Source organism: Lonchura striata, chromosome 6 (assembly GCF_046129695.1).
Source record: "Lonchura striata isolate bLonStr1 chromosome 6, bLonStr1.mat, whole genome shotgun sequence".
In the NCBI taxonomy this organism is placed as follows: domain Eukaryota; kingdom Metazoa; phylum Chordata; class Aves; order Passeriformes; family Estrildidae; genus Lonchura; species Lonchura striata.
Window position 1 is genome coordinate 52,448,658 of NC_134608.1, and position 26,779 is coordinate 52,475,436.

Sequence of the window (26,779 nt, forward strand, 5' to 3'; positions counted from 1 at the left end):
GCGGGGCTGCGTCACAGAGGGGCGGGGCCTGCGCCGGACGCGCGCCCTAGGGATGGGGACGGGCCAGGGGCCACGGCTCCATGCGGACCCGCGGCTCCGTCCTGCCCCTTGATCTCGCAGCCCCATCCGACCCCAGAGCCCCATCCCGCCCTCCAGGCTTGTGGTTCCATGCTATCCTATGGCACAACCCTATAGTTAGTTCTTCCTGGGGGCTTCAGGCCCTTATTATCCTATAACCCCCTTCCCTTGAACCTCCATTGAGCTACATCCGCTGGGGATCTAAGCTCTGTTCTTCTCCAGGGCCCTACAGCTCCATCCTGCCCTAATCTCAGCCCTAGGACAAGGGCAGCATAGGGATGACCCCTGGAGATTAGCACCACACTCCCCACTTTTCCCATCACATCCTTATGCACACCTCAAATAACACTTCCATTTTATTAAAGTTGATCCAAAAACATACCAATAAATAAAAGAAATTCCCAACAGTTCCATAGCTGGAGGCGGCAGAGAGCAAGGGGGTGTCATGGCCACACACCCCCAACTCTGCTGCTCACCCACTGTCCACAAAAGGGACAGCAAGGGGACATGCCCTTTGGCACTCCACCTCCCCGAACCGGATCCTTATGGAAAAACAATGGGTAAAACCAGCACCACAGGGTGGGATGGTGACACTCCTGGGGATGTCACCTGGACTAGGGCTGGCAGTACAGGCGCTCCATGGTGGCCACGCTGACCTTCTGCTGGTAGTCCTCCATCCTGTCGTTCAGCTTCTCATAGAGCTGGGAGACACAGGAGTCATGAGGGATCCCACCCTGTCCCACCACCCCTCCCATCCCGGTGTTCGGGTACCCACCACGACGCTGTTCTCGCTGGCGCTGCTCTCCCGCAGCGCCTGCAGCAGCTGGTCAATGGCAGTGTAGGGAAGCCACATTGTGGGAGACACTGGGGACAGAGGGACCTGGAACAGACAGGAACCCTCATATCATGTCCCCAGGGAATATCCCGCCACATCCCAACAGCGGGTGAGCTCACCTCGATCCCAAAATACTGGTGACCTTTGCCCAGCACAGCATCCACGTACTCCAGGACCAAATCCACAGCCTCCTCCAGCAGATCGTAGCTCAGGTACAGGCGCAGCAGCTCAGCAGCATCCACTTCCTGCCAGAAAGAGGGAAACTCAGCCAGGGAATGTGACCAGGACTGGGACCACACTGACAGAACCTGCTCTGAGCCTTGGAACTGGGCACAGAGCATCTGGCAGGTGTCCATTGGAGCGAAGGTGATACGGCAGCTCTGGGACACCTGGAATTTTGGGGTTTTTGGGACGGCTGTCTCCCTGCTCTCACCTTGTAGCTGTTAATGAGCCAGTTGGGCAGAGGTATCCCGTGTGCCAGGAGCTTGTTGATGACGCAGCGATGGTACAGGCTGTTCTGGGATGGGTAACGCTCCAAGTAGGATGACAGCAGCCTCCAGGCTTCATCTGTGGCACTGCAAAGAAACAATTCCCCATGGACCACATGCCAGCAGTTCCTGCCCCATCTGTGAGTCCACAGTGTGCTCCAAGTGATGTCAGGACAAGGTGGAAGCCCAGCTCTCCCTATATCCCGTGCCCAGAGTTCTGGCCTTAGGAGTTTTACGGCCAGACCCTCTGTGACCCTCTGGATTTGCACAGAGCTCCCATCTTCAGATCCTCCCCCTCCTGAACTATGGAGATAAACCTACCTGGACTCCTTGGTGGTGACCAGGGCTGAGAGTTGGTTGGCTGCCAGCCAGTCCCAGGCCTTGGCCTGTGCCGCTTCCCCTCCCAGCTGGAGCTTGATGCACCTGCACGATCAAAAGCCATGGGAAGGTGGGTCCCTCCAGAGCCCAGACCTTCCCACCAGCATCAAAGCCCCCCCTTGCAGGACTATTCCCAAGGAACAACCCAGCTGGACTGGCAGGCAAAGAAGGCTCTTGGGCAAGCTCCACACCCAAGCCCCTGCATCCCTCCAGCCCTGCGTTCCCCGAGGTGGGAAGGCACCTGGACATACTTGAAGGTCAGGCCCTCAAAGATGGGTGTCAAGGGCAGCTTGAAGGTTTGGCAGAGGGTGATGGCTGAGTCGAAGAGCCCAGCCCGGACCAGCAGAGACACCGTTTCCTCGGGTGTGGAGTTGCCTGAAGGGAAGGAAGAGCAGGTAAAGCCTCAATAACACCCCAGTGCTCACCAGGGCCTTGCCCAGCGTTACTCATTGAGAGATACAGCAGGAGGGGGCCAACAGCTTCCAACACCCTGCAGCAGGATTCCTCAATCCATGGCTGGAGGCTTTCCCAGCCTCCAGAACATCCCTTGAGCCCAACAGCTACCCCTGAAGGGACTGGACAGAGCAGTTGTGACCCACAGAGTTGTCCCTGAAGGAGCTGGAGAGGGACATGGGTAACAATACATGATAGGCAAATGCTGCTGCTGTTGAGAATCATGAATTGTTAAGGTTGGAGAAAGATCCCCAAGATCACTGAGGTCAGGGAGGGGACGGCCTCATCACAGGCTTGCATCCAAGCATACATATTCTGCCAGCACAGAAACTGTGGCACTCGGCTCCCTACGTCACTACTCTTCCCTCAAAGCAGCTGTTCCATCCTTTCCCTGCAATCCCGTGCTGGGAAGTCACCTCCTCCTGACATTTAGAGGGGAAAGATGTGGACATGTTGTGTAACTTGTACCAGAGATACTAAAACACTCCAGGTGGGAGAGCTACACCTTCCCACTTCCCAGAAAGGAACAACTGTCATGACTTTTTAACACTGTTCCATGAAGCAGGATTGTCCAGGAAAATGAATTACTCATCAATTAAACAGGCTGGACTTTATGATCTTGATCTTTCCAACCTTAGTAATTCTATCCTTCCATGACTTCCAAAATGTCTTTTTTCTCACAACTCAGAAGCTCATCCCACCCCCACTACAAACCACTAGAGATTAGAAAAGCCATAAAAAAGACAGAAAACTTAAAATTGGCTCCCCTGATGTGTGTCTCAGACCCTGCTGAAATCAGTGGCTGGATTTCATGGTAGGGATGGGAATTTGCTGGTCCTTGGCAGCTTCTGGGTTTGCCCCTGGGACAGGACAGAGTGGCTGAACCCCCCTCACCTGCCACAGCTGCTGCTGACACGTCGTGTTCCACCAGGGTGAGCCGGATCCGCGCCAACAGACACTCCCTCTCCAAATCCTCCAGCTCCAGGATCTCAATCTGGTGAGTGGCTAGAACAGATGGATACCGAGTTTTCAGTGCTTCAAAAAGGGCTCTTTGGGCTCTGTGCGGAATGTCATGGAATCACGGAATGGTTTGGGCTGGAAGGGACCTTAAAACTCATCCACTATCCCAGGTTGCTCCAAGCCCTGTCCAACCTGACCTTGGACATTGCCAGGGATGGGCAGCCACAGCTTCTCTGGGTGACCTGTGCCAGGGCCTTAGCACCCTCACAAGGAAGAATTTCTTCCCAACATTCCATCTAGTCCCACCCTCGGTCAGTGTGAAGCCATTCCCGCTCGTCCTGGCACTCCATCCCTTGTCCAAAGCCCCTCTCCAGCTCTCTTGGAGCCCATTTAGGCACTGAGGAGGCTCTGAGGTCTCCCCGGGGCCCTTGTAAAAGCATCTCCACACCCCTCTGCCATCCTAAGAGGATCTGTACCCCAAACAGCACCAAAGGAACAATCAGGATTTTGCTGACTCTTCCCTGCTCCCTTGACTGTGCTTATGTCCTTGATACCATCCTCCAGCTCCTCCTCCTCCAGATGTTAGATAATATTTGGGAACAGCTGCTGCTTTGCCTGCCAGGTACATGCCACAAAAAAAAAATCTTCAGAAAAAGCAGGTTTAAAAATACCTGACCTTAAATCTTCCTACTGGAACACTGAGGATAACCTGATCCCACATCCTGGGCTATGGCAGACAAAGGCAGAGCTTATTCCCAACAGGATTTCCAAAAGCACAAACAGCCTTGAAAAACTAGAAATTGCCTCAAAAAGCTGGTTTTGTTTTAAATTACGAGTTAATTCCACTGGGAAAAAAGTGCTGTCAAGGCATCAAGCTGTTAGGAGCTTGCACAGGAGCTCCTTGGGGAATAGCTGCTCCCTTGGGGAAATTGCTGTATTCCTTGGGGAACAGTGGCAGCGTGTTTGCAACTGGGAGACACTGGCAGACTTAATGACCTTAAAATCCACAAATTATTGATCTGGTGGAGGCAGGAGCTGCCCTGAACCATGTGTCAGTTCCCATGGGAGCTGCAGAGGGGCTGTGGAAACTCCAAAGGCATGGCAAGGACTGGGACTGGGCACTTACTGGGAACAGCCATGCACTCTCCATCGTGGGTCCTCTTCGGGGACGCTCCCGGGCGCTCATACTTGCAGAAAAAAACAGAAAGAGGATTTATACCCACCTGGTGTCTGAAGGGTAAATCACAGATAGGATAAATCCCAACAAGAGTTCTCAATTTCAAGCCTTGTTTTGGACCAGGGAAGCTGTGCAGTCCCTTGGGAATTCAGGTTACTTTGTCCCCAGCTATCAAGAAGATCAGAATCAGGTGACCAGGCTGCAGCCACCACCTCCCTGAGTCCTGACTGGGATTTGAAACACAACCCCTGTTACACACTAACTCTCCTCTGGACTGGTATGCCAGCTGTTCACACCCCCCCAAAATATTTGCTGTCTTCAACACAAGGTGATGTACTCCCACATCCATCTACCAGCCCATTCCCAAAAGTTATCCTGCTTCCCACCCTGCCCTAAAAAGGAGGGAATAGCACAAGGGTAATGGATAGGGTCAATGAGGAGAGCAAGACAGTTGGTCACAAGCAGCAGATTAAGAAGTCCAGTGTCTCTGTTCCCATCAGAAAGGATTCTGGAAGCTCCTTTTCAGGAAGCTCAGCACTCTTACCACAGCTCCAGAGGCTGGCTGCACTATCCAGGCGTATTCCGGGCGGATCAGCCGCAGGCAGTTAATGGCAGCCAGGAAACAATTCCCCTGTTTCTGGAGCCCTCGGAGTGTCCGCACCTCCCTGCCCAGCCGCATGCCGTACTCAAACATCACCGTTCCAGCTGGAAATGGGGAAAAGGGCATCAGCCAACAGCCTGGAAAGGCCACACACCTGGCAGGGGCAGGGAAAGGGTGTCCCAGGTGGGTGGGCAGGTACAAGGTGCCATCCCAAGCTTCACCTTTCCGGTAGTTGTGCCGGTACACGTGGAAGGCGTAGAGCAGCTCGTAGTAGTTGTGAGTCATCAGATCCACGGCCCGAGCATGGGACTCGATGATCCCAACGACCTGCAGCACACAGAGGCTCCAATGAGTCCATAATCCCTTTAAAAGGGAGGGTTGTGGCCCACCCCAAGCCGTGATTCCAGCACAGGATTACCTCATTGTGCAGGTTCACGTAAGGAAATTCCACCAGGTCCTGGAGCTGGGATCGCTCACAGAGAACCACCACTAGCTGGCGTAGGCAGTCCAGCTGCCTGCAGAGGGAAGCACAACCCTTTGGAGGAACAGAAATAAACCCAGGAGCAGGAACAAACCCGGGATTTAAGCCACAAACAACCACTTTGTGAGAAGCTCCTGCTTCCGGATGAGCTCTGCAGGTTTTTTCCTGGCTTAGAACCAATTTAAGCCTTCAAGTTTCTCCCATACTGGAAACAGAGATCCTCTGGAAAGGCCTCTCAGGAGGGCAGCCTCCCTCCCTCAGTTAAAAAACATTCATGTTCCTCCCCTCTTATTCCAACATTTTCCTCTGCTAGGATAAAGCTTTCTCTACTCACTTCACTTTCCAAACTGAAAACTCAAAACTGAATATTTTTAATAAACAAAGTCAACTAGGCTTCGGCAGCTTTTAAACAGAGAATACTACACATGATCCTTCAGTCTCTTCCCTGTTTTTCTTCCTCCCATTTTCCTCTTTTGAAAGGGTACCAATCCCATGTGTCCTTCAGATGAACAGCAAAAATGAACTCTACATTTTTAAACCCACCTCTACACATCAACTTAACACAGCAGTCATGCCCTCCCCTAAATTGTAATTTTCCTTTCAGTCTCATGGAAAAATGGGACCTCCACAACAAAGGCATAAGCCTGTCACCTACCTGCTTGGATCTGGGTTTTGTGTTAAGGCTACATAGGCTTCACTGTTGTGCCCCAAATCCAAATGATGTTTGAAGATGCAGGTCCTCAAAGTAGCCTGAAAACACCATAAATCAGCTATAAACCCAGCAAGAAATCCCTGTGGAAGAGGTTCCTGAAGAAACAGCTTGCTGAGAAAGAAGTGGCTGTACCTGGCTTCTCCAGTCATCTGCTGATTCCATGATGGCCAGGGTGGCCAGCTCGATGACCAGCTCTGGCAAACCCAGCATCTCCAACAAGCGAAGGACCTGGAAGGCAGGAAGGTTTTTTGTTGTTTTTATTTCAGGAGCTGTTTCTGCCCCTAAAGATATTTAAGGGATTAGACCTTAAAGGGGAATATTTGGGTAAATTGCAGGGATCTGGATGAAATACCTGCACAACAGGACCATAGCTTCTCTGGAGGATTCACCTCTGTACATGGGGGATTTTTGAAGCATTTCCGCACTAGTAATTAGTTTCTGGATCTTAAATCCAGGGAATCCCTCACCAAGAGCCCAGCTCCAGGCTTGAAGCCTGCCTGAACTACAGCATTATGCAGAAGAAAGATCATATCTCAATTTAAACATATTCATTTTAATTTGCCTCAGATCTTAGTAACCTTTGCCTTAGGCAGCATGTTACATCAAGCCTGGACGTGTCTGGCTTCTGCTTCCAGCATCTGGATCTCAAGCTGCCTTTTTCTGCTGGATAACAAAGCGTCCTTGGCTATTAGGAAACCAATAGGTGGAAAGTACCTAAATTTCACATATTCAGCTTGTCATTACCCCCAAAACAAAGAAAAGAAAGTACACATTTCACATTCCAAAAGCTAAGTTTCCTGAGGCTCAAATCACTTCCCACAAAACCAAGGATTGAGCAGGAATTCCCTCTCCAGTGTGGAAGGACTTGGTGTCAGTTTACCTGCTCAGGACCATACCTTGTTGTAGTACTGCAGGCGTGGCGTGGAGACCACCTCACCCTCCTCAGGCTGGATCAGCCTGTCCAGGAACTCCTCTCTTCCCACCTCAGAGGCAGCTTGGCAGAAGCAATCCAAAGCCTGGAAGCAGACCTGGAATCAGCTCGTTGTCCCCTCAGGTTACTGACCCACCAGCTGTACAGGTGAGGGGACAACACAGACTGTCCTGAGCTTGTGAGATCTTCCCAAGAGCAGATCACATGTGCCGCTCCAATCCCATTCGTTCCCAATGGAGGCAGAGCTTGGGAAGGATGTTTCCTCTACACCTCCCCCTCCCAAGGGAAAAGGTCCCAGACCCCAGGAAGGAGATGAGGGAAGGCCTCACCTTGTGCCCTTCACCCATGACAAGGTAGCACCTGCCCATCATGAAGCAGCAGGAGCCCATGTTCACGTGGCACCATGGCTGCAGCAGTCGGATATATTCCTACAGGAGAGAAGGAATGGGAATTTGGATTCAGGTCAATGCTCACTTGTGATCTGCAGGCAGCCAGGACCAGCAAGTTTTTGGTGGCTCCTTTAGCTACTGTGCTCAAATCCTGCTTCTCCAGCTCAAGGGCTGCCCCTTTCCAGACTCAAAGTCCCTTGGATGCACTGATCATGAAATCCTGGAATGATTTGAGTTGGAAGGGACCCCTTACACCCATCCAGACCCATGTCCCTGTCAAAGGCAGGGACACCTTCCATTAGACCAGGTTGCTCCAAGCCCTGTCCAACCTGGCCTTGGACTCTTCCAGGGATGAGGCAGCCACAGCTTCTTTGGGCAGACTATGCCACAGCCTCAGCTCTCCTACAAGGAAGAATTTTTTCCAATACCCCATCTAGCCCTGCTCCCTCTCAGTATGAAGCAATTCTCTCCTATCCTGTCAGTCTAGGTCCCTGTCCAAAGCCCCTCTCCAGCTCTCTTGGAGCCTCTTTAGGCAGTGGAAGAGGCTCCCAGGACACCTTGGAGCCATTCTCTTCTCAGGCTGAACATTACCAGGTCTCTCAGCTCTCCAGAGCAGAGCTGCTCCAGGCCTGTAAGAGGGAGATATCTCCCACATGCTCCTGGGAAAAAAACTGCTCTGAACAGCTCCAGTGTCTGTATGAAGCACTTCAGAAGCAGCTCCCAACACAGCTCCAAAAATCAGACAGGATTCTTCCTACATCCTGTTGCAGGGAAGTGCAGGAGAAATGTGGACAGAACATGAAGGGCAGAGCAAAGGCTGCACTACAATGGGCAAGGCAGGTGCTAGAAGGGGAATACCTGTGCAGGAGAGGGCCAGCAGCCAAGGAAGCACATGGATTACAGCATATGGGAGGGAGTGCCCATGGCAGTGAGGGCACAGACAAAGCAAAATGACCCAACCTGGGCCTGTGCCAGCACAGCATCCTCGTCATCCTTGGAGAAGCAGCCATGTCCTGCTAGCAGGGCCATGGGACTCAGCAGGAATTGGGAGGAGAAACCAGGACTTGGAAGTCAAGTCATTTCTACAGGTGGACAAACCACCAGCACCTCTTGCCTCACCTTTCCTGGCTGTGAGTCCTCTCAAAACCACGTGGCAATGTATCTGGAGCCAGGATTCACTCCCTGGATTAGCAGCTACAAGGGATAAATCCTGCTCCAGCTTGTCACACACAATGAGCAACACGGAGAGGTTTGGCCCATGTCCCAAGCCTCTGCTCTGTCACCAGACTGCCCCTCTGCCTGTCTGCTCCTTGTAAGGAGCCTCCTGTACCCCCACAGTTTGGGTCACCATGCTCACAGCAAAGCTGCTGTTATCTCCCTGGGGTCAAGGCACTTAATCCAGGCTTCCGTGACCGACTGGGATCAGGGAGAGGAACAGAATGCAGTGGGGAGGAGGAGGAGCCAGGCTCTGCAAAGATAAAAGCCTGAAGGAGACACCAGTGAGGCGAAAGAAATGCGAGGAGATTCAAAGCCTGCACATATGCCAGGAGGGAGAAGATGCTGCTCCAATCTTGGCATTTCCTGCCTCAAAAGCTCTGAAGAATTGAAATTCTTCTCTCAATTCTTCTCAGCAGCAACACAAAAGGAAGCAATTCAGCCCCAGGTATGAGGGGCTGGGAGGATAAAAGGTTCTGCTGAAAAACAGGTCGTCACTAACAGCCTGCCTGGCCCTGGTGCCTCCAGGAATGCCCAGATACGGATAAAGCTGCAGATCACGTGGAGCTGCAGACAAGGAATTGTGCAGGTCAGAACTCAAGCACAAGCAACTCAAGCTGCCAAGAGCACAGGGAGAAAGGTGGAGGAACAGTGATCTGAAATACAGCAGTCTAAAACCCCTGGGAAATCAGGAGTTCACCATCTCTGCTACTGGGATGCCAGGAGCAGCCAGAGATAGAATGATGACAGGTGTTTCTCACACTTTTTTTTTTTACTAATAAGGACATTTAATAAATAGATGAGCCCTTTCTGGGCTGAAGAAATCCTTCTGAACCTAGGTCCCATGCACAATCATGGACAGAGGAGGTACAGGAAAGGCTGTGGGCACACCAGCAGCCAACAAGCTCTAGGATTGCTGGGTTATTTAAACAGGCTCAGCAAAGATGTTTCAGGAGCGTGGCATCACAGAGTCAGAAAAGCCCTGGGAGAATAAACTCCTCCATGGCAAGGGAATAGCATAAACCTGAGTATCTGGATGCTCTTGAAAACAGATGAAAGAGAAAATGCAGAAGATAATTCCCCCATGGGAGAGGAGTGGAATGAGAAGAGCTTTAAGCTCCTTTCCAACCCAAACTGTTCTGGGATTCCACAATCTTAAATCACTCCCCATCAAACACTCTGTGGCATCGTCTCAGCTCAGAGAACAGTGATTAGGGGTGGTGGTTTTAAACTAAAACAGGGGAGATTTACATTGAATATTGGGAAGAAATTCTTCCCTGTGAGGGTGGGACACCCTAGTACAGGTTACTCCAGAGAAGCTGTGGCTGTCCCATCCCTGGAAATGTCCAAGGCCAGTTTGAACAGGCTTGGAGCAACCTGGGGTAGTGGACAGTATCCCTGTCCATAGCAGGGGATGGAACTGAATGAGCTCTGAAGTCCCTTCCAACCCAAACCATTCCAGGACTTCATGACTAGGGGAAAGCAGAACTCCAGGATTTGGAAAGGTGATATTTTAGGGAGTTCCTAGCACTTGTGAGAGGGCTGGCGTGATGCACTCACCTGGAGCTGGGTGTACTGACAGCTCCCCATCAGGCACTCTGGAAAGAGGAAGCTGGGATTGCTGGGCCATCTGAGCAGAGGTTAAGGAACACAGGAGAATCCAGTCTGGAGAGCTTGGAGAACTAGTCTGGAAGCCAACATGCCTCTCATGCTCCTTTTGCGGGGGGAAAGGAGAGAAGATTAAGCTGCTCTTTATACAAATCATTATTCTGTAATAAGATTTATCCATATTAGAACAAAATCACCAGTACATCTAATCCCCCAGCTCCTGTTACCCTTCCAAATCCCCCAGCATCACACCCTACCAAATCAAGTAGGGAGAGCTCAGGGGCTTAAAGTCAAAAACTCAAATCCTCTATTGTGCACCTAAACAGGATGAAATTTGTGAAATCTTAAAATACCCACAAATCCCATTAATGCCAACAACCTCACTCCTTCAGGAGGTGTGTCGTGGAAATTTAGGGGTGGAAAACTGATTTTGGAATGGCCGGAGGGTCAGTGGCAATGGATTCACAGCCAAGGATACAGGAGAGGAAGAAAATCAGCCACTATTGAGGTGATAAGGTGGGGCCAGTTCAAACTTGTCTCAGCCAAAGAGGTGTTTGGTTGCAGGAAGAGTCGGGATATGATGTGTTTTCTGGCCACTTCCTGAAAGAAGAGCTCCACGATTGTCTGAGGGCCGGATACTAAAAGTACAAATTAAAGGAGAGAGTCTGCAAAAGAGATCCCAGGTTTTCCAGCCTGTCCTTTGCTCATCAACCCAAATAGCACAGATTAAGTCAGGGCAAACCAAATGCATGTTCCACACTCCAACTTGTTGGTTTTGGATTTCTCCTGCTGTCTGGTTAAGTCAGAGGGAGCAGCAGGAGATCAAAGTGCCCTATCCTGCAGTGTTTATTAACCACAGCTCAATTAAAACACACAAAAAAAGGGCTCTGCTCCCTCTCCACTTGTTATTCCCAGCACAGCTGCAGCTTCCCAGCATGACAGGGCTGAAAGAGTGCTGAGCTGGCTGTTCTATTCCCTCCCTCCTCATTCCAGCACCCCAAAAATCCCCCCTTACTGACTGTTCCCAACGCCTCTCCCCGAGCTGCCACCTCCTTCCCTATTTTTCACATATTTCTCCCTAAAGAACAGTGGCCAAACAGGACTTTCCTCACGAGCCAGCCAAGAAATAACCCACGACACCAGCAGACACAAAGGATGCTTTCAACTTCTCTGACATTTCCAGCTGCCTCCTGCACCCAGACTCTCCATCAGGGAGAGCTCGGGTTCTGAGGATCACCCATGTCAGAAAGTGGAGGAAGCTCTTTCCCAGCTCACACGTGGCACTGCTGCCTGTTTGTCCCAGATTTCCCCAGCTCCCTCTGAAGTAGCTCAGCCTCCAAGTGCTGACTAGTCACAGCAGGCTCTTACCTGCATGTTTCCTTCCCATCCCTGTTCACCTCCTCCCTCTGGAACCACTTCAAGGCCCACATTTCCCTAATTAAGCAGCCTTATATTCTCCCAATAAAACTAACCCAAAAGTTACATCTCTGCAGCAAAACTTTAGAAATATGAACCAAATATCAGCTGAAATGTTTTGGGGAGTTATTTCCATATTTTCAAACAGGTTTTGAGCAAGTACTTTTACATTTTCTTGCTTCTCTGAGCTGCTGCTCTTAGTTGCTGTAGGGAAAAAGCTGGAGAGCAGGACAGGTTGGATGGAGCAGGTTGCTCTGAACAACTCCAGCTAGTGGAAGGTGTCTCTGCCATGACAGGGGGTGGAACTGGATGAGCTTTAAGGTCCTTCCAACCCAAGCCATTCCAGGATTCTGTGACAGACCTGGTCAGACCTTTATAGCCACTATAAAGTACATAAGGGGTAAGTTTGGCTGATGCTGCCAGGGTTAGAATGGCAAATTTTTGGCTCAGTGAGGCATTCCCATCCTTCTCAGGCTGAGAGTAAAATCAGAGTTCAGCACTCCAAGATCCTTTGTTGTTGTTTGGTTTTTTTTTGTGGACAGCCTGACAAACATCCCCACTTAAATCAGGGTCATTCAACCACACAGTCCATTAGCTCCCTGCATAAAGCACTTCCCTCAGGTGGCAGAGACAGGCTTAAATAACAGAAAGGGAGAGTTGATGATCCGTGGACACCTTACCCAGTTTGTGTGGTGTCAGGGCCGTGGTGTCTGCTAACTCCAACACAGAGAGATGCTGCAGATTAGATTCCCTAGGGAAGAAAGGAGCCATCAGTGAAGAGACAACAAAACGCCTCCCGCTTTAACTGTGTTCATTGTTCAACTCCTACGGAGCGCAGAACAGCGAGGCCTCACAGGGCAGATTTAGCACAAGGCAGAGTCAGCTCAGAACATGGAAGGGAAAAAAACCCTCCCCAGTGCTCCTGGAGTGATACTCCCACAGCAACCGCCTGCTTTCCACACCAGGAAGGGCATTTCAGGTGGATGAAGGAGGACTCAAAGCCAGGTCAGGTAGAGACTTACAGCGTGTCCACAGGGACGTCGGAGGCCAGGCACTGGCTCGCCCACCGGATCAGGAAGTAGGACAGCAGCAGGGGAGAGGTGCGGTGCAGCAAGTCCTGCTGGGACTGGAAGAGCTGTCCCCCTCCCAAAACCATCTGCAAGGAAAGCCCAGAGCTTGGCACAATGGCAGGACAAGGGCAACCAGAGAGGTTTGTGTCGGGCCCAGCTTGTCACTTCTGCAAACAGTAAGGTGCTTAACAGCCTGGCAGGAACTCATCCCTCCCAGAGAGCCAGCAGGACTCTTGTCCCACATCTGGAAATGTTCAAGGCCAGATTGGAAAGTGCTTGGAGAAACCTGGCCTGGTGGCAAATGCCCCTGCCCATGTCAGGGGCTTGGAATTAAACAGTCTTTAAGACACCACAGCCCTTCCAACCCAAAGCATTCCAGGATTGACTGAAATCATGGCTTTGCTGCAGAGATCACGTCAGGGTCTCCATAAGCTCCAGCAAAGAGCACGAGTCACAGGAGATGAAACAATCTGAGCTTCTGAAGGACACAGGTACATCAAGGTGGGAGAGCAGCAGGTCACATGCCTCACGATCTGGGAAAGCCCAGCTCCAGAGGGCACCTTGCAATGCACCTTAAATACTACCAGAATAACCTTATCCAGGAAAAAGGGATTTATTTACAACCAGGAAACTCCTGACTATTTTTAAGCAAATAATATTGGTTTAAACAAGGCGGTCCTTGTGTGGGGACTTGTTCCGCATCGCTGTGATCAGTCAAAGCAGCAGCACCATGTCTCACGTGGCCTCAGGCCTGATGGGACAGACCCAGACCAGTCCATCCCACCACTCCAAACACAGCTACCATCGTGGGGGCTGTTTGCTCTGGCTGGAGCAGCTTCCAAGGGGCTGAAACTGCAGCCTTGGAGTGCACTGCCAGAGAATGGTGCTGCCATCGCTGCTGGGAGAGGGACAGGGGATAGCTGGAAGAGCTGCACGTGTGCTGAGTCACACAGGAGGCTGGAATCCATGCCCTCCTCCCACAAATACAGCTTCACTTCCTGCTTCCTGGATGTTCATCGAGGAATAAAGGGAATTAGGCTGCTTTGCTTAGGAAGACAAAAGCAGCTGGAGGAGAGCAAGACCTGCCCAAGCCTCGGGCTATTCCAACAGCCTTGTGGGAAGAGACAGAGCTCCACCCTGCACCACCAGCAGAACCCCACAGGATTCCCAGGTCCGAGGAGCTGCACTCACGGGATCTCCGAGGCGCAGCAGGAGCTGCTGGAGGATGAGCAGGTCCCGGCAGAGGAGGAAGCGGACGGTGCAGATCTTGGCCACCCCCCCGCACACCACGTGCGCCGCGGTGCTGCTGCCAAACAGCTGGGACAGGCTCATGCGCAGCGCCAGGTGAGGAGCTGAGGGGAAAACCACCCAGGTGAGCCAGGAGCCACACAGGCAGGAAGCATTCCCAGGATAAGGACACTTCCTAGCTTTTCCCAGAAGCTGGCAAAGAGCTTTCACCTCTTTCCATGTCAGCGTCTGTCTCGTAGTCCATCTCTCGGATGAGCAATCCAATGGCATGGATGGGGTTCCTGATCTCCTGCAGTTTGCTGTGAATATCCTCCATCACATTTTCTCTGCAAAATCAAAAATATCCTCATCGTCACGAACGGCAACCTGAGGTTCCAACTGAAGAGGGCTCCCTTACACTCCCTTCCAGTGAGGATCAGTATCTGATCAGCCTGGACATTCATAACTGGAATCCTTGGCTAGCTTGTGAGTTTTATTGCAACGCCTGCAGGGACCAGTCTATTTATTCCACTCCCTCAGGCTACCAGGAAATAACAGCCAGATAGTTGGCATTCCACAAGGAAACAATTTCGGTTAGCACAGGAACCACACAGGATCACAGAGTCTGACCAAGGCTCTGACCTCTCCCTACTGTCTCCAGGTACTTCTTTTTACACCTTACAGGAATTTGTGCCTCTTCTGCTCTCTAGGTTGTGGATGGGAGACCCTGTTAACAACACCAAACCATGGTCCCCATCCCTGGAAAAGCTTCCTTCAGCACAGGGCAGAGAGCCCACACAACTCAAATGCCCTTGGATGTCAAGCAGAGACAGCTCTGGAAAATCCCAGCTCAGCCACTCTGAGAAGCTTCTGGAAAACACATCTCCTTACGTGTCATTAGCTATCAAGTCCTCCAGGATCTGCTCTGCAGCCTTTTCTGGAGGCTGGAGGCGGGAGCAAGCCATTTCCATGATGAATGCCATTTCCATAGAAATTGATTCTCCAATCAGGCGAAGGCACTGGACAAGACAGACAACATCACGAGACATCTCCAAATCTGCAATGAAAGAATCTAACTGTGTATTTTCCAAGAGATTTCCAAGGGAAGGTGGGAAGACCATGCAAAAGCCAGTTAGTTCAGCTCCTATCGCCAGTAACAGCAGATCGGTCCCAGTTAGTTCCCTGTGCCAAACCTTCCCCAATAACAAGGAGGCTGAATTAAAGCTCAGGAGCTGACAAGGGAAAGATCTGGGCTTTATTGTCCAGAAAATAAAAAATGATGCAACAATAAAAAAATTAAATTCTTGCCAAGGGATCTTTTCCAGCCACAGGTTGAAAGAAAACAAGTAGTACAAACAAATACATCCTGAAGAAAATGGTTCAGCTCGGCTCTGCAATCCTTTATGAGTCAGATTTTAAATTAAATCCCATTTTTTGAGACCGTGACTGTTTAAAACAGTCAGGGAAGGAACTGCTGGGGCTCCCACATCCAGCCCAGGCCTCCAGCTTTCCTTCCCTCTGCTCCACAAAAAGCTCAACCAAACAGATGACGATCCTGATTTATAAAAATATATAAAAATCACTCAAGCATGAAAGTGGAGCTTAGGTAACATTTTCCATTGCCTTTTTCTTAGTGAAATGGCATTCCAGGGCCAGCAAAACACAGAGGGCACTGTGGTGACAATATTAATGACATGTTTTCCATACTCTGGCATTCACTTCCTGGAGACAAGGAACAGCACAGCCCCTTCTCCACAGCTGATGTGAAAACATCTCATAAATCCTGGAACAGTTTGGGTTGCAATGGACCCTAAAGCCCATCCAGTCCCACCCTCTGCCATGGGCAGGGACACCTTCCACTATTCCAGACTGCTCCAAACCCTGTCCAACCTGTCACTGGACACTTCTAAGGATGGGGCAGCCACAGCTTCTCTGGGCACCTGTGCCAGGGCACCCCCACCCTCACAGGGAAGAATTTCACCCAACCCAACAATTCCACGATGCTATTGGCAGCCTTGACACTATTTTCTAATTGCTGGTGTGAGCATGATGGCAAATTTCACAAAAAAAGTACCCCTGCAAAACCAAAATAAAGCTGTCTCCATGCAACTATGGATCAGGAGCTCTTCAAGGGTGTCTATGGAAGCTCCCACATCTCTGACAGGAGGGAAGAAACTCCATGTATTCTCACCTTCAAAGATGGCAGCATCATCCTCGGTCAGGAGGTGCTCGTTGGAGAGGAGATAGAGATGATCGACCAAAGAGCAGGGCACAAGGAAGGACATGGAGCCCTGAAAGGTGAGGAGAAAGTCCTTGAGCTTCCCAAATCCTCTGGAGAAACTTGTTCAGGGAATCTCATCACCACCCAGCCTCACCTTCTTTAGCAGGCACACCATGCTGGTGTAAGGGTTCAGGTGCAAGGCCAGGGGCCGGGAAAGAGCTTCCTGGTACTGCAGGCAGCAGGCATAGAACTTGGACCAGAATTCCACCTGCAACTGCCAAAACTCCTCTGGGGAGCACTCATATTCTGTCACACTGCCCTGGAACTGGGGAGGGCAAAACAAGGGAATCAGGAACAGCCAAGTGAAATAAAAAATAGGATAAAACAAGGGAAATCAGACCCAAAAAGAACATAGAGATCTCTCAGGTAGATCTCCTAATAACTGCTATTTGGATTATTTGGAAGATAATCCCTCTATTTTGGATTCTCTTCCAAAATGATGAGCAACCGCTCTGCATGGTGGTGGTCTGGGCACCGTGTTATGGGTGATCAAAATGCATGCAGGGAGCAGAGAAAGAACAGCCAGGATTCCAAAATCCCAAGAGGGAAAGAAAACCCCAGGCAGGAAGGATGAAGACTTCTACTTTTTAAAAAGTTACATCATTCCCTTTGGAGAAATAAAGGATAAATCAAGGTGCAGGGTCACCTGGCACCTAAAATATCATGACACCATGTACCACACAATATCCTGGAAGGAAAGTCCACTCACCTCATTTTCCACAGCTAAGGTGACCTCTTTCCTTAACTCATCCCATGTCAGATCCATGTGCATCTCAGTTCCTTGAGAAAAGATCTGCAAAACAGCACAAGAAACTTGGATTTTAAGGCAAAATAGAAGTCTCACCAAAGGTTCACGCAGCACTGAGGTAAAGCAGGACAAGAGTGTCAGCCAGCACTTTGTGGGATGAAGTGTTAAAAGAAAGGTCTGGATGCTAAATTTGGGATACATGGATGTGTGGCAGTGTGCAACCACCATACCTCAAGGGATTTAAAATCCATGTGATGTGGCACTTGGGGACATGGGTTAGTGGTGGTCTTGGCAGCGCTGGAGGGAACCGTCAGATTCCACCATCTCAGAGAGCTTTTCTGACCTTAATAATTCCATGATTCCACGACATATCCTGACAAACAGCACCACAGGGTGCTGAGTCCCCATTCTCCTGGCTACATCAGCAGGAATGAAAAACAAGCTCAGCAATTTGCTGTGCTATCCAAGGGGGAAAGAAACCAATTATCTGGATTCCAGGTTCTGTCTCCAGCTGTGGGCATACAGCAGCTGCAGCACAGCCCAGCAGCCATCAGCTCGCTCCAGGGACTCCCCATAAAAACATGCCTGGCAAAAGCTCCAAGAAATCCTGCTGCCTCACATCTAAAGGGCCAGGAAGAGGATGAACAGAGAGCATCCCAAATTCTCCTTCACTTACCTGCAAAGCCTTCTGGATAGCTGCATTAGTGAACCGACCCGGCATGAAGAGATATTCCAAGTAGATTTCCTGCATAAAGATTGTAAGTTCAGGAAGCTCAAGGATAAGGAGAACATTTAAGCTGCTGTTTTTTAGTCTGTCCTCCCATTACCAACATCATCCCCTGGATCTGTGTTTCTGTCTACACCCTGCTCCAACTTGCCATCAAAAACGGCTTCCTGCACACAGCTGATTTTGTTTATTCTTTGCTTATTTTCTCTCCTGAGTGACCTCATTAATTTTTGGTGCTGCTCTACAGTGCTCACCCTGGGGTCCTGATCCTGCCGGACTGTCACCTCCTCCTCAGGGAGCGGCTGCACAAACACCTGGTTCCACTGGCCGGCAACATTCCTGGAAGGAAACAATTCTGGAATCAACTTGGCATTCACCTGAACTAAACCTGTAGCTTTCATCAGCAAAAACAGCCCTCTGGATGTGGAAAAGGAGGCTTGTGTGACAAGGGACAGATTTTGGCAGGAGAGGTTAACAGCTGTAGCATTCCTAGCTATACACTGATGGAACAGGTTGGAATCCTTCATTTAAATCAACATTCTCCCCATCCCAAAGCTCACTTGCAATTCCCAGACTGACCAGTGGCTGCTTCTTCTAAAATTTGGACACTCACAGCATTTTTCATCCATTGTTCAACTCCCTGGCTCTGCAACAAGCCACCTTCTCAGCTTTAGATTCAGGGATGATCCTTTCCCATCACCATCTCCCCAAAACATGTTTTTTCCTGGAAGGGACCACCTGGTTATTTTGAAGGAGCTGTGGGGAAGCACAACACTCCCTCTGCCACACTCAAACTCCACTTTCAGCAACCTTGCTGCCTGGATTTTTACATTTTCCATGTTCTAGCAGGCTGAGTATAAATTTCTAGGTTGAGGAGCTCTGTAAAGGTTTTCCTGCAGTTATCCCAGTGATCTATGCCCAAAACTCACTGCTCAAAGTTGATGTATTTCACAATAGTTTGATTCTCCTCGTTGTGCCAGAGTGCCCAAATCTCGGCTGAGGTTAAGGCAAAGTCAACCAGAGTCTCCTAGGAAAGAGGGAAAGAGCCAATTTCCTTTCTTATCCCCCAAATTAGAGTACAGCAGAGAAAGGTGGGAACTTAACAACAGCAAAACATTCCCCTGTGGAATTTAACAGGCTTTGGGAATTGTTGAGCCCAGAAAAGAGAAGGCCGGGGGGTGAACTAATTGCCCCTTCCAGTACCTGAAGGAAGCCTACAATAAAGATGAACAGGGGTTTTGGACAAGGGCTTGGAGTGACAGGACAAGGGGGAATGAGTCCAAACTGAGAAAGAGGAGATTCAGATGGAATATTGGGAAGCAGTTTTTCCCTGTGAGGGTATTGAGGCTGCCCAGAGAAGCTGTGGCTGTCCCATTCCTGAAAGCGTCCAAGGCCAGGGTGGACAGGCCTTGGAGCAACCTGGTCTAGTGGAAGGTGTCTCTGCCCACAGCAGGAGGTTGGAACAACAAGATGAGCTTTAAGGGGTTTCCTCCCAACCCAACCATCCGGTAACTCTGATTTAAATCCCAAAGTCCAGGCCTCAGCTCTCACCTGCGAGGAGAACAGGGAGGAGATGTGGTCAAGGCTGTAGCGGTTGCTCTCAGTGCTCACCAGCTGGAAGACACAAAACTACAAACACACCTCATAAATCATTTCCTGAAAGACTAAACAAACACATCTCATGGAATATCATCACTCCAGTCATCTCCCTGCCTGGTGTTAGGAGCCACAGAACCTAGAGGACAAGAGGAGTGAGCTGAGCACACCACTGAACCCCCTGCACAGATATCCTGGCTTCACCCTTTTCCCTAAGGACACTCATCCCTGCCTGGACCCAAAGGACTCTCAAGTCTTTCCAAACACTAAACTTGAAAAACTGTAAGACCACCACACCCAGCGACCACAAGATGTGGGATAAGAAGGGAACTAAGGTGTGAAAGCCCCAATTCCTCAGCTACAGACCCAGCTCTGCATGTTCTTTCCAGAGCAGAGCACTCGTGGGACAGCAGGACTCAAGTTACACACTCTTGTTCTGTGTGGAAATTCCCTGGAGAAAGGGATAAGCTCTCCAACAGATGAGCCTGGTTTGTGCCGTCCTTTCCCTCCTGCTAAATATATCATTCTCCACGAAAAGTTCTCCCCAAGTTGCAGAAGCATCCACACACTCCCAGCAGCCTGGTGTAAACACACCACTAGCATTTCCATGCTTTTAGCTCCTTTTGGACCTTTCCTTTTCCCACGGCATATATACACTTTAGGAGCAGGAGGTAAACAAGTGAACCAGCCCTCATGGATCAGCTTAGTCACACAGGGAATTCCACTCCCAGAGCTCCGGCATATATATCCCCCAATGCTGTGAGGGGACAAATGTTTATTTAGAAACCACTGATTCCTCCAGAGGGTCACACATTAAACTTTTCCCTATTTCTTGCCTTCCAAACCCAAGTCCTAGGGGAATGACTGCTCTTCCCGCAGCCTGAAGAGCCCTGGCTCCATACCTGCCCTCGCTTGGGAGCGTGCATGTAGACTCCCAGGTACAGACCCAGGGACTGGGAGAAGGCCAGGCGCAGGCGGTGCCCGGTGCCGGCCGCCAGCCGCAGGTCCCTGCTGACCGGCATGAACTCCAGCAGATCCGCCACCATCAGGCACATCTGATCCTGCAATCAACAAAAGCATCAGGAGAGCAGCTTAGGAAATATTCTGGATTGATAAACTTCTTCTCTCCTTCCCCTTCCAGACAATATCTGCCCAGAATTGTCCTCAACAGATGTTAATTTAGGCTCCATACATTTACCTGAACCACTCCTTAGCTTCTCCCAGCTCACCTGGACCCCCTTCCCACAGGCTGCCACAGCCCAGGCATGTAAGAGAAAGCTTCCCCTCCCTCCCAGAGCACATTCCAGTGCCACTGAGCCGTGAAAGCACCGTGCTGCTCCATTAGCTCTGGCACTCAATATCTGGAGCAAGAGGCTTTTATTAACTTCCTATTGACAAAGACACTTTCATTACCACTGAAAGCAGGAGAAAATCCATTTGGGATGGCTCCTTGGGCTTCAAAGCACTCCTGCCTACCTTCCCAAACACTCCAGTAGGTCTGGAAACAACCCTTATCACAGGAATGTGTATGTTGCAGTTGAGACAACCACACATACATTGTATGATGATACACAGAGTAACATCATACAACACCAGAAGGCTTCAACCCATCCAGAGTATCACCACACCTCACCAGAAGGCTTCAGGTCTCTGCCCATACACAGCAACATCCTATGACCTCAGAAGGCTGCAAGTGTCTGCTCATCTTGTCCTTCAGCCCAACCTTTAATAACCTCTCATTGCTCATGCACTGCACCAGTGTGCTCTCTGTTCCCTTTGGTGATTGGGCAGTCACACCTGGGCACTCCATGATCTTCAACATTGCCCACCTTTTCACAGCTGTACCCACTGGGGATGAGGCTCGGCCCCAGCCCCACTCCCAATTCCCACAAACTGTGTGCCTACAATTCCCCCTTTTTTATTATTTTAAATAAATGCTATGTCTACTATTTCTCTACAGGGCCCTTGCAGAAGAAATAGTAAACATGGTCCAAGTACCTCTTTTGTAAGTTCCACCAACTCTGGAATGCATCCCTGTACTGACCTTGATTCACTCTCTAAACTTAGATATCACTAAAATCTTTATACTTACATTTCTAGAATATTGACAGCATCAATAGCAACATACAAGAATAAGCCAAAGGCCAAACACCAGTTTATCAACAAAATCAACAGCTACACAATTACCCCAATAGCTATACAACTTTAACAATATCAATAATTATACAGCTATGTAATTCCAAGTTATAATCTTTTTACAATTGTTAATAAAATAACAGTGAGATCAATATAGAGTGGATAAAATGCAAGTACAACCCTCTGTCTGCATAAAATGTAAATACAAAAACAAAAATAGTATTTACAAAATATAAATGCATTTACAAAACTAGCTCTAATGTGGATAATATGCAAAGACAACCATCCAGTAATATAAACAAGAACAAATTCCAAGACAGAACATTGGCTAAGCTACAAACAAAGCACAGAAAAATGGGAAACACCGGGAGAAGTTGAGCTCAAGTCACCAGTTTGGTTAAGGGCTCTGTCATTTCCACAGCTGGGCTCCTTCATGCTATTCCCATTTACTCAAACAGGGACAATTATTCACACATAGGCTATGGAATCACTCCATCCAGGCACTGTGCTCTGAATTTCTCCCTCTGGGAAACCTGCTGGTACCAGCACTTGCACTCAAAGACAGCAGGGTCCCCTGAGAGATAGTAAGGGCTCGACTGGCTGGATGACTGCAACTGAATAGTGTTCTTTTCCAGTGTTCCTATCCAGGGAGCAGCTCCTTCCCAGTGTGCACTGTGGGTATTTCAATGGCTCCTCCACACACTGTACTCTGAATTTGGGACTTGGGTCTTCCAAATATCCTGGTTTACATATAGTCACCCGATGTGGAGTACAGCTTGGTTTATTCAACCCATTTCAGCTCAATATTGTTTCTGCCCATACCTTCTTCTGATGCCATACAGGATACCAGGCAAACTGGGGGGCCTGTCCACTGCCCATTTAGACAGATGATTGTTGAAGATCCTTTCAAGATATAGAAATTTGGGCATTTGTATTCCAGTCTCACCTTGTTGATACTCTTGCAAGAAGAATACTCTCCACTTTGAATAGTTGGAGGTGTGCCACATCTCCCAGCTTGTCCTCTGCACATTGGCAGCTCTGTCCAGGTCCCATACTCTTTCCCTAACTTCTTTCCAAACACTAAATGCAATACTTGCACCAGTCTTAAAATCTTATGACTTTGCCCATGGTAAAACACTACGAAGAGGATTGTCAGTAGTCTTAATGGTTTCTCTTTTCCACAAAGCTTTCCATGTAGATAAAACACTCTGTTCTTCACTTGATAAGTTACTTCCCGTTATGTTCCCAGTCGCTCACCTGTATCCCAGGTGTCAAAATCACCCTGGTCTGGACCAGGCAGCTTCTCCCACTGCTTTCAACACTAGGCTGGGCTCTGTCTCCAGCTGTACCTCACCCTACAGCCCAATCCAGAGTCACATCAAGGTCACCATATGTCACAGCATACGCCACAGCAGCAGCTATAGTTGAAAGGGCCACGATACACAGAGTATCGCCATACAGTATCAGAAGGCTTCAATCCATCCAGAGTATCACCACACCTCACCAGAAGGCTTCAGGTCTCTGCCCATACACAGCAACATCGTATCACCTCAGAAGGCTGCAAGTGTCTGCTCATCTTGTCCTTCAGCACAACATTTAATAACCTCTCATTGCTCATGCACTGCACCAGTGTGCCCTCTGTCCCCTTTGGTGGTTGCTCAGTGCCCTGGGCACTCCCTGGCTCATTGCTGTCAGTGCTGCTCACAGCTGTGCCCACTGGGGATGAGGCTCGGCCACAGCCCCACTCCCAATTCCCACACAAAACTGTGTGCCTACAGGAATGAGGCTGGGCTGGAAACCCCTTGCTTCACAGACGCTGCTACAAACACACAACACGACAGCTCTCACATATTGTCCCAAATCCCAGTGTGGAGAAGCCACAGCCACAATTTAATGGGAGACAGATCCATGCCAACGTGTGATTCCTTGGGCTTCATTTTACTCCCCCAAACCCAGGTTTGCTCACCTTGTAGGACCACATCCGGAGCTTATGGTCCTGGCAGAGGGCGAAGAGGAAGGCATCGTGATCCAGGCAGTGCACGGAGAGGCTGACGGGCACATCTGAGGGGCCACCATCACCTCTGGAAAACCAGAGGTTACATCAACACCTCCACAGAAAATTCTCCATCCCTGGAAGCATCCAAACTCAGCCTGGACACTGGTCTAGTGGAAGGTGTCCCTGCCCTAGGTAGGGGGTGGGACTGGATGAGCTTTATTTAAGGTCCCTTCCAACACAAACTGTTACAGGATTTTATAATTCTAAAATCATGGCAGGTGCACAGATCCAAGGCAGTGGGGTTCCACCACTGTGCTTAAATCCAAATAAACTGGTAGGTGAGATTAGGAGAAGGGAACGTTTCAGCATCCCCAGAGCAGAAGATCCCACCACACCAGTGACATCCAGCTCTTCACTTGCTTTAGTGGAACTGAAGCACATTCCCACTTCCCCATCCCCAGGTACTTCCAAAACACAGGTGAATGATCTAGAGGGAAAAAAGGATCCAAGCAGCCCCTGGCATGGATCCTGCCAGCCCCTGACAAGGATGCAAGAAGACATGAGCAAGGATCCTGACAGCCTAATGCCTTAACTTTCCTTTTTTCCAGATTCTGTACTGCAATAGTATGTAACTCTGAACTTCATATGAAGTGTTAGCAAGTTCTTTTCACAGTTTAGTTAGACAAAACCATATTTTTCCAGCCCAAGAACCAAGGACACCATTGCAGCTTCAGGCCCCAAAAGTAAACAATAAACAGTAAATAAGTAAACCTGAAACAGCAGCAAATTGAGGAGAGCAATGTGGCAGGATGGATCCTGCCAGGATCCTGCCAGCCCCTGGGCAACACACCCACAATGGTCAAAGTCACTCAGGGCATCAAGGGACTCACTCCCACTTCCAAGAAAAAGGCTCTAGGATTCAGCTGTGCACTCTAAACCACTCTAACAAGCCCATCCCACCACGGAGCATCCATGTGATCCCCACATAACCTCTGCTGGTCAGGAACGCGCCTGGCTCCTCAGCACCAGGGCAGAGTAATCCCTAATCCATGCTGGCTGCGAGCCACATCCTGGGCAAATCCCTGGAGGCCAATTACTAGAGAAACATATTCATAGACACATGGAACAGCAGGACCCTGCTAATCCAGCATTCCACCCCCAACTTCCGTACACTGATAGCTCCTGTGACCCCGTTAATTTTTTCGGGTGGAGTATTTATAGGTGCATGTGTGACTCAAGCTAAAAATTCCAGGTGAGGGGATCCAAAAGCCAAAATTAGCTCTGTTTATCTCTCTCCAGGCACTCACCTGATGGCAGTTGGCATCCAGCCTGTGAGGAAACGCTGCACCACCGAGCTCTGCTTCAACTCCACGACAGAAACACTCCCTTCAAAAAACAAAAGGAAAATCAAAAAGTGAAGATTAAATGAAATTCCAAGATGGGAGAGGGGGTGTAGTGCCCAATCCTTACCAGGAGCATCAGGAGGAGGCAGCTTAAGGACAAAGATCCCTCCTGAGGCGGAGGGAAGGGCGAAGAGAGCCTCTCCCTCGCTGCTCAGCCAGGCTGCAGAGGCCACGGAGTTGGGAGCCAGCCCCGGCACGCTGGGAATCACGTAGTAATTGGAGGGATCCCTGATGTGGATTTTGCTGATATCTGTAAACACAGACTGAACTTGGCTCTCCGTTATCAGCTCCTGTGGGGAAACAGGAGAAAACAGCCTCAAGTTGTGCCTGGGGAGATTTAGGTTAGATATCAGGGAAAATTCCTTCATGGAAGGGATTATCAGGCACTGGAACAGGCTCCAGTAGTGGAGTTCACATCCTGTGTGGATGTGCTGCTTGGGGACATGGGTGGCCTTGGCAGTGCTGGACTCCATGATCCTAGAGGATTCCATAAAACATCAAATCCTGAGCACATATATCTAAGGCACAGGGAAAAAAAAACATCAGACATCGATGGAATGGAAACTGTCTCCTTGATCAAAATGATTTTTCCAGTAAAAAATCTCTGGCATAGCTCAGAGAAAACCACTGGTCACAAATCCCAGGAAGAGCAGCTCTGCCACAGCACAGGGTCATCCCTTGGGATAGCTCTCCAGAGCTTTCTTAGAGAGAGAAGCTCTCCAAGAGAGGAGAAGATCCTGGTAAGAAGCAGGCACAAATGGAAAAGTCAGAAATGGGGAGAATCACAGAATCCTGCAATGGTTTCAGACAGAGAAAAACTTAAAAACCATCCAGTTCCAACCCACATCCATGGGAAGATGGTAAATGTGATATAAACCCTACCTAGGATCCATGAAATACAGATTCCAATCCAGACAAAACCAGCCTGCAGCTCCAGAGTCACCACATGACGCAGGCGGAACACCAAGACAGTTCTAAATTCCCCAAACCTCCACTTTTCCTCTTGTTCCCGCTGTATTTTGGGTCACCCACCCCCTCCCCAGCCCTCCCTGTGGAGTCGGGGTCGCCTGCGCCGGCCCCGGCGGCGTTCCCGGCACTCACGCTGCGGTAGAGGCGGGCGGGGTGCGGGAGCAGCAGCCGGTGCACCGTCTGCGCCGTGAGCAGCAGCACCACCAGGTGACTCTGCACCTCGCACAGGTGGATCCCGCCCGGCAGGAACGGGCAGCCCTGGATCCGCAGCCGCACAGCGTTGTTCAGCAGGTTCACGTCCAGGGACTCCTCCACCAGCTCCACCGTGTCCCCCGACGTGCTCCTGCGGAAACAGAGGGGCAGAGCTGAGCATGGGGAGGGTCCGAGAGGGGAGAGAAAGGCAGAGACGAGGATGAGGAGGGTCTGAGGGACAGGAGGGTCTCACAAGGGTGAGAAGGGAGAGGTGTGGATGAGGAGGGTCTGAGCGAGGCAAGGCGGACGGGGGCGTGCACTCACCATCGCACCCAGCGATTCCTGGTGGCGGCCCCGAGCTGCGCGCTCTCCTGGTAGCAGAAGCCGCCGGCACTGTCGCCGTAGCGCCCGGCGGGGAGCGGGGCGATGCCGGGGGGCACGAAGAGCAGCTCCTGCGGGGGTCGCGGCGGGGCCCGGCCGGCCGCGCTCAGCTCCAGGCAGCTCCGCGCCGCCAGAGCCGCCGCCATCTTGGGCCGCCGCCTTCCCGCCTCGGCCGCGCGGGGCACGACGGGAAGGGGAGGGAGCGGGCGCCCCCTGGCGGGCGGGAGGACGGGGGCAAGAGGGAGAGGAAGGGGGGAGAGGGGAGGGCTGAGGCGGGACGGTGGGGAAAGGGTCTGGGGAGGGGAATCTGGCATGGAGATGTGGGAAGGGG

At 50.3% G+C, this 26,779-nt stretch overlaps 1 protein-coding gene across 2 annotated transcripts; it reads right to left on the minus strand.

The window, feature by feature from the left end:
* Positions 1–416: 416 nt before the first annotated feature.
* Positions 417–26,600, minus strand: NUP160 (nucleoporin 160). Of its 2 annotated transcripts, none has more exons than XM_021556057.3 (35): positions 26,392–26,600; positions 26,008–26,218; positions 24,974–25,196; positions 24,811–24,889; positions 23,474–23,588; positions 20,274–20,432; positions 19,327–19,404; positions 18,705–18,802; positions 18,030–18,114; positions 17,725–17,793; positions 17,010–17,093; positions 16,395–16,565; positions 16,211–16,310; positions 14,911–15,076; positions 14,251–14,366; positions 13,984–14,144; positions 12,745–12,878; positions 12,403–12,473; positions 10,785–10,944; positions 10,259–10,328; positions 7,424–7,522; positions 7,060–7,179; positions 6,296–6,391; positions 6,107–6,201; positions 5,389–5,485; positions 5,192–5,297; positions 4,914–5,074; positions 4,319–4,379; positions 3,127–3,237; positions 2,031–2,154; positions 1,723–1,824; positions 1,347–1,488; positions 1,033–1,158; positions 854–958; positions 417–779 (listed from the first exon to the last, which is right to left on the minus strand). In XM_021556057.3, the coding sequence occupies exons 1-35, from the start codon at positions 26,592–26,594 to the stop codon at positions 693–695; spliced, it is 4,185 nt and encodes a 1,394-aa protein (XP_021411732.1). In that variant the 5' UTR covers positions 26,595–26,600; the 3' UTR covers positions 417–692. The 2 variants fall into 2 exon arrangements, with proteins under 2 accessions (XP_021411732.1, XP_077640424.1); XM_077784298.1 differs by having other exon boundaries at positions 14,911–15,091.
* Positions 26,601–26,779: the final 179 nt, after the last annotated feature.

Bases quoted from the DNA above. Each gene is read 5' to 3' on its own strand.
- NUP160 (XM_077784298.1), bottom strand. From the start codon at position 26,594: ATGGCGGCGGCTCTGGCGGCGCGGAGCTGCCTGGAGCTGAGCGCGGCC. The intron at 7,523-10,258 runs GTGAGTGCATCA...TCTCTCCTGTAG, and splicing joins GTCAGTACACCCAGCTCCAG to GAATATATCCGACTGCTGCA. The intron at 3,238-4,318 runs GTAAGTGCCCAG...CATCTGTTCTAG, and splicing joins AGAGTGCATGGCTGTTCCCA to CCACTCACCAGATTGAGATC.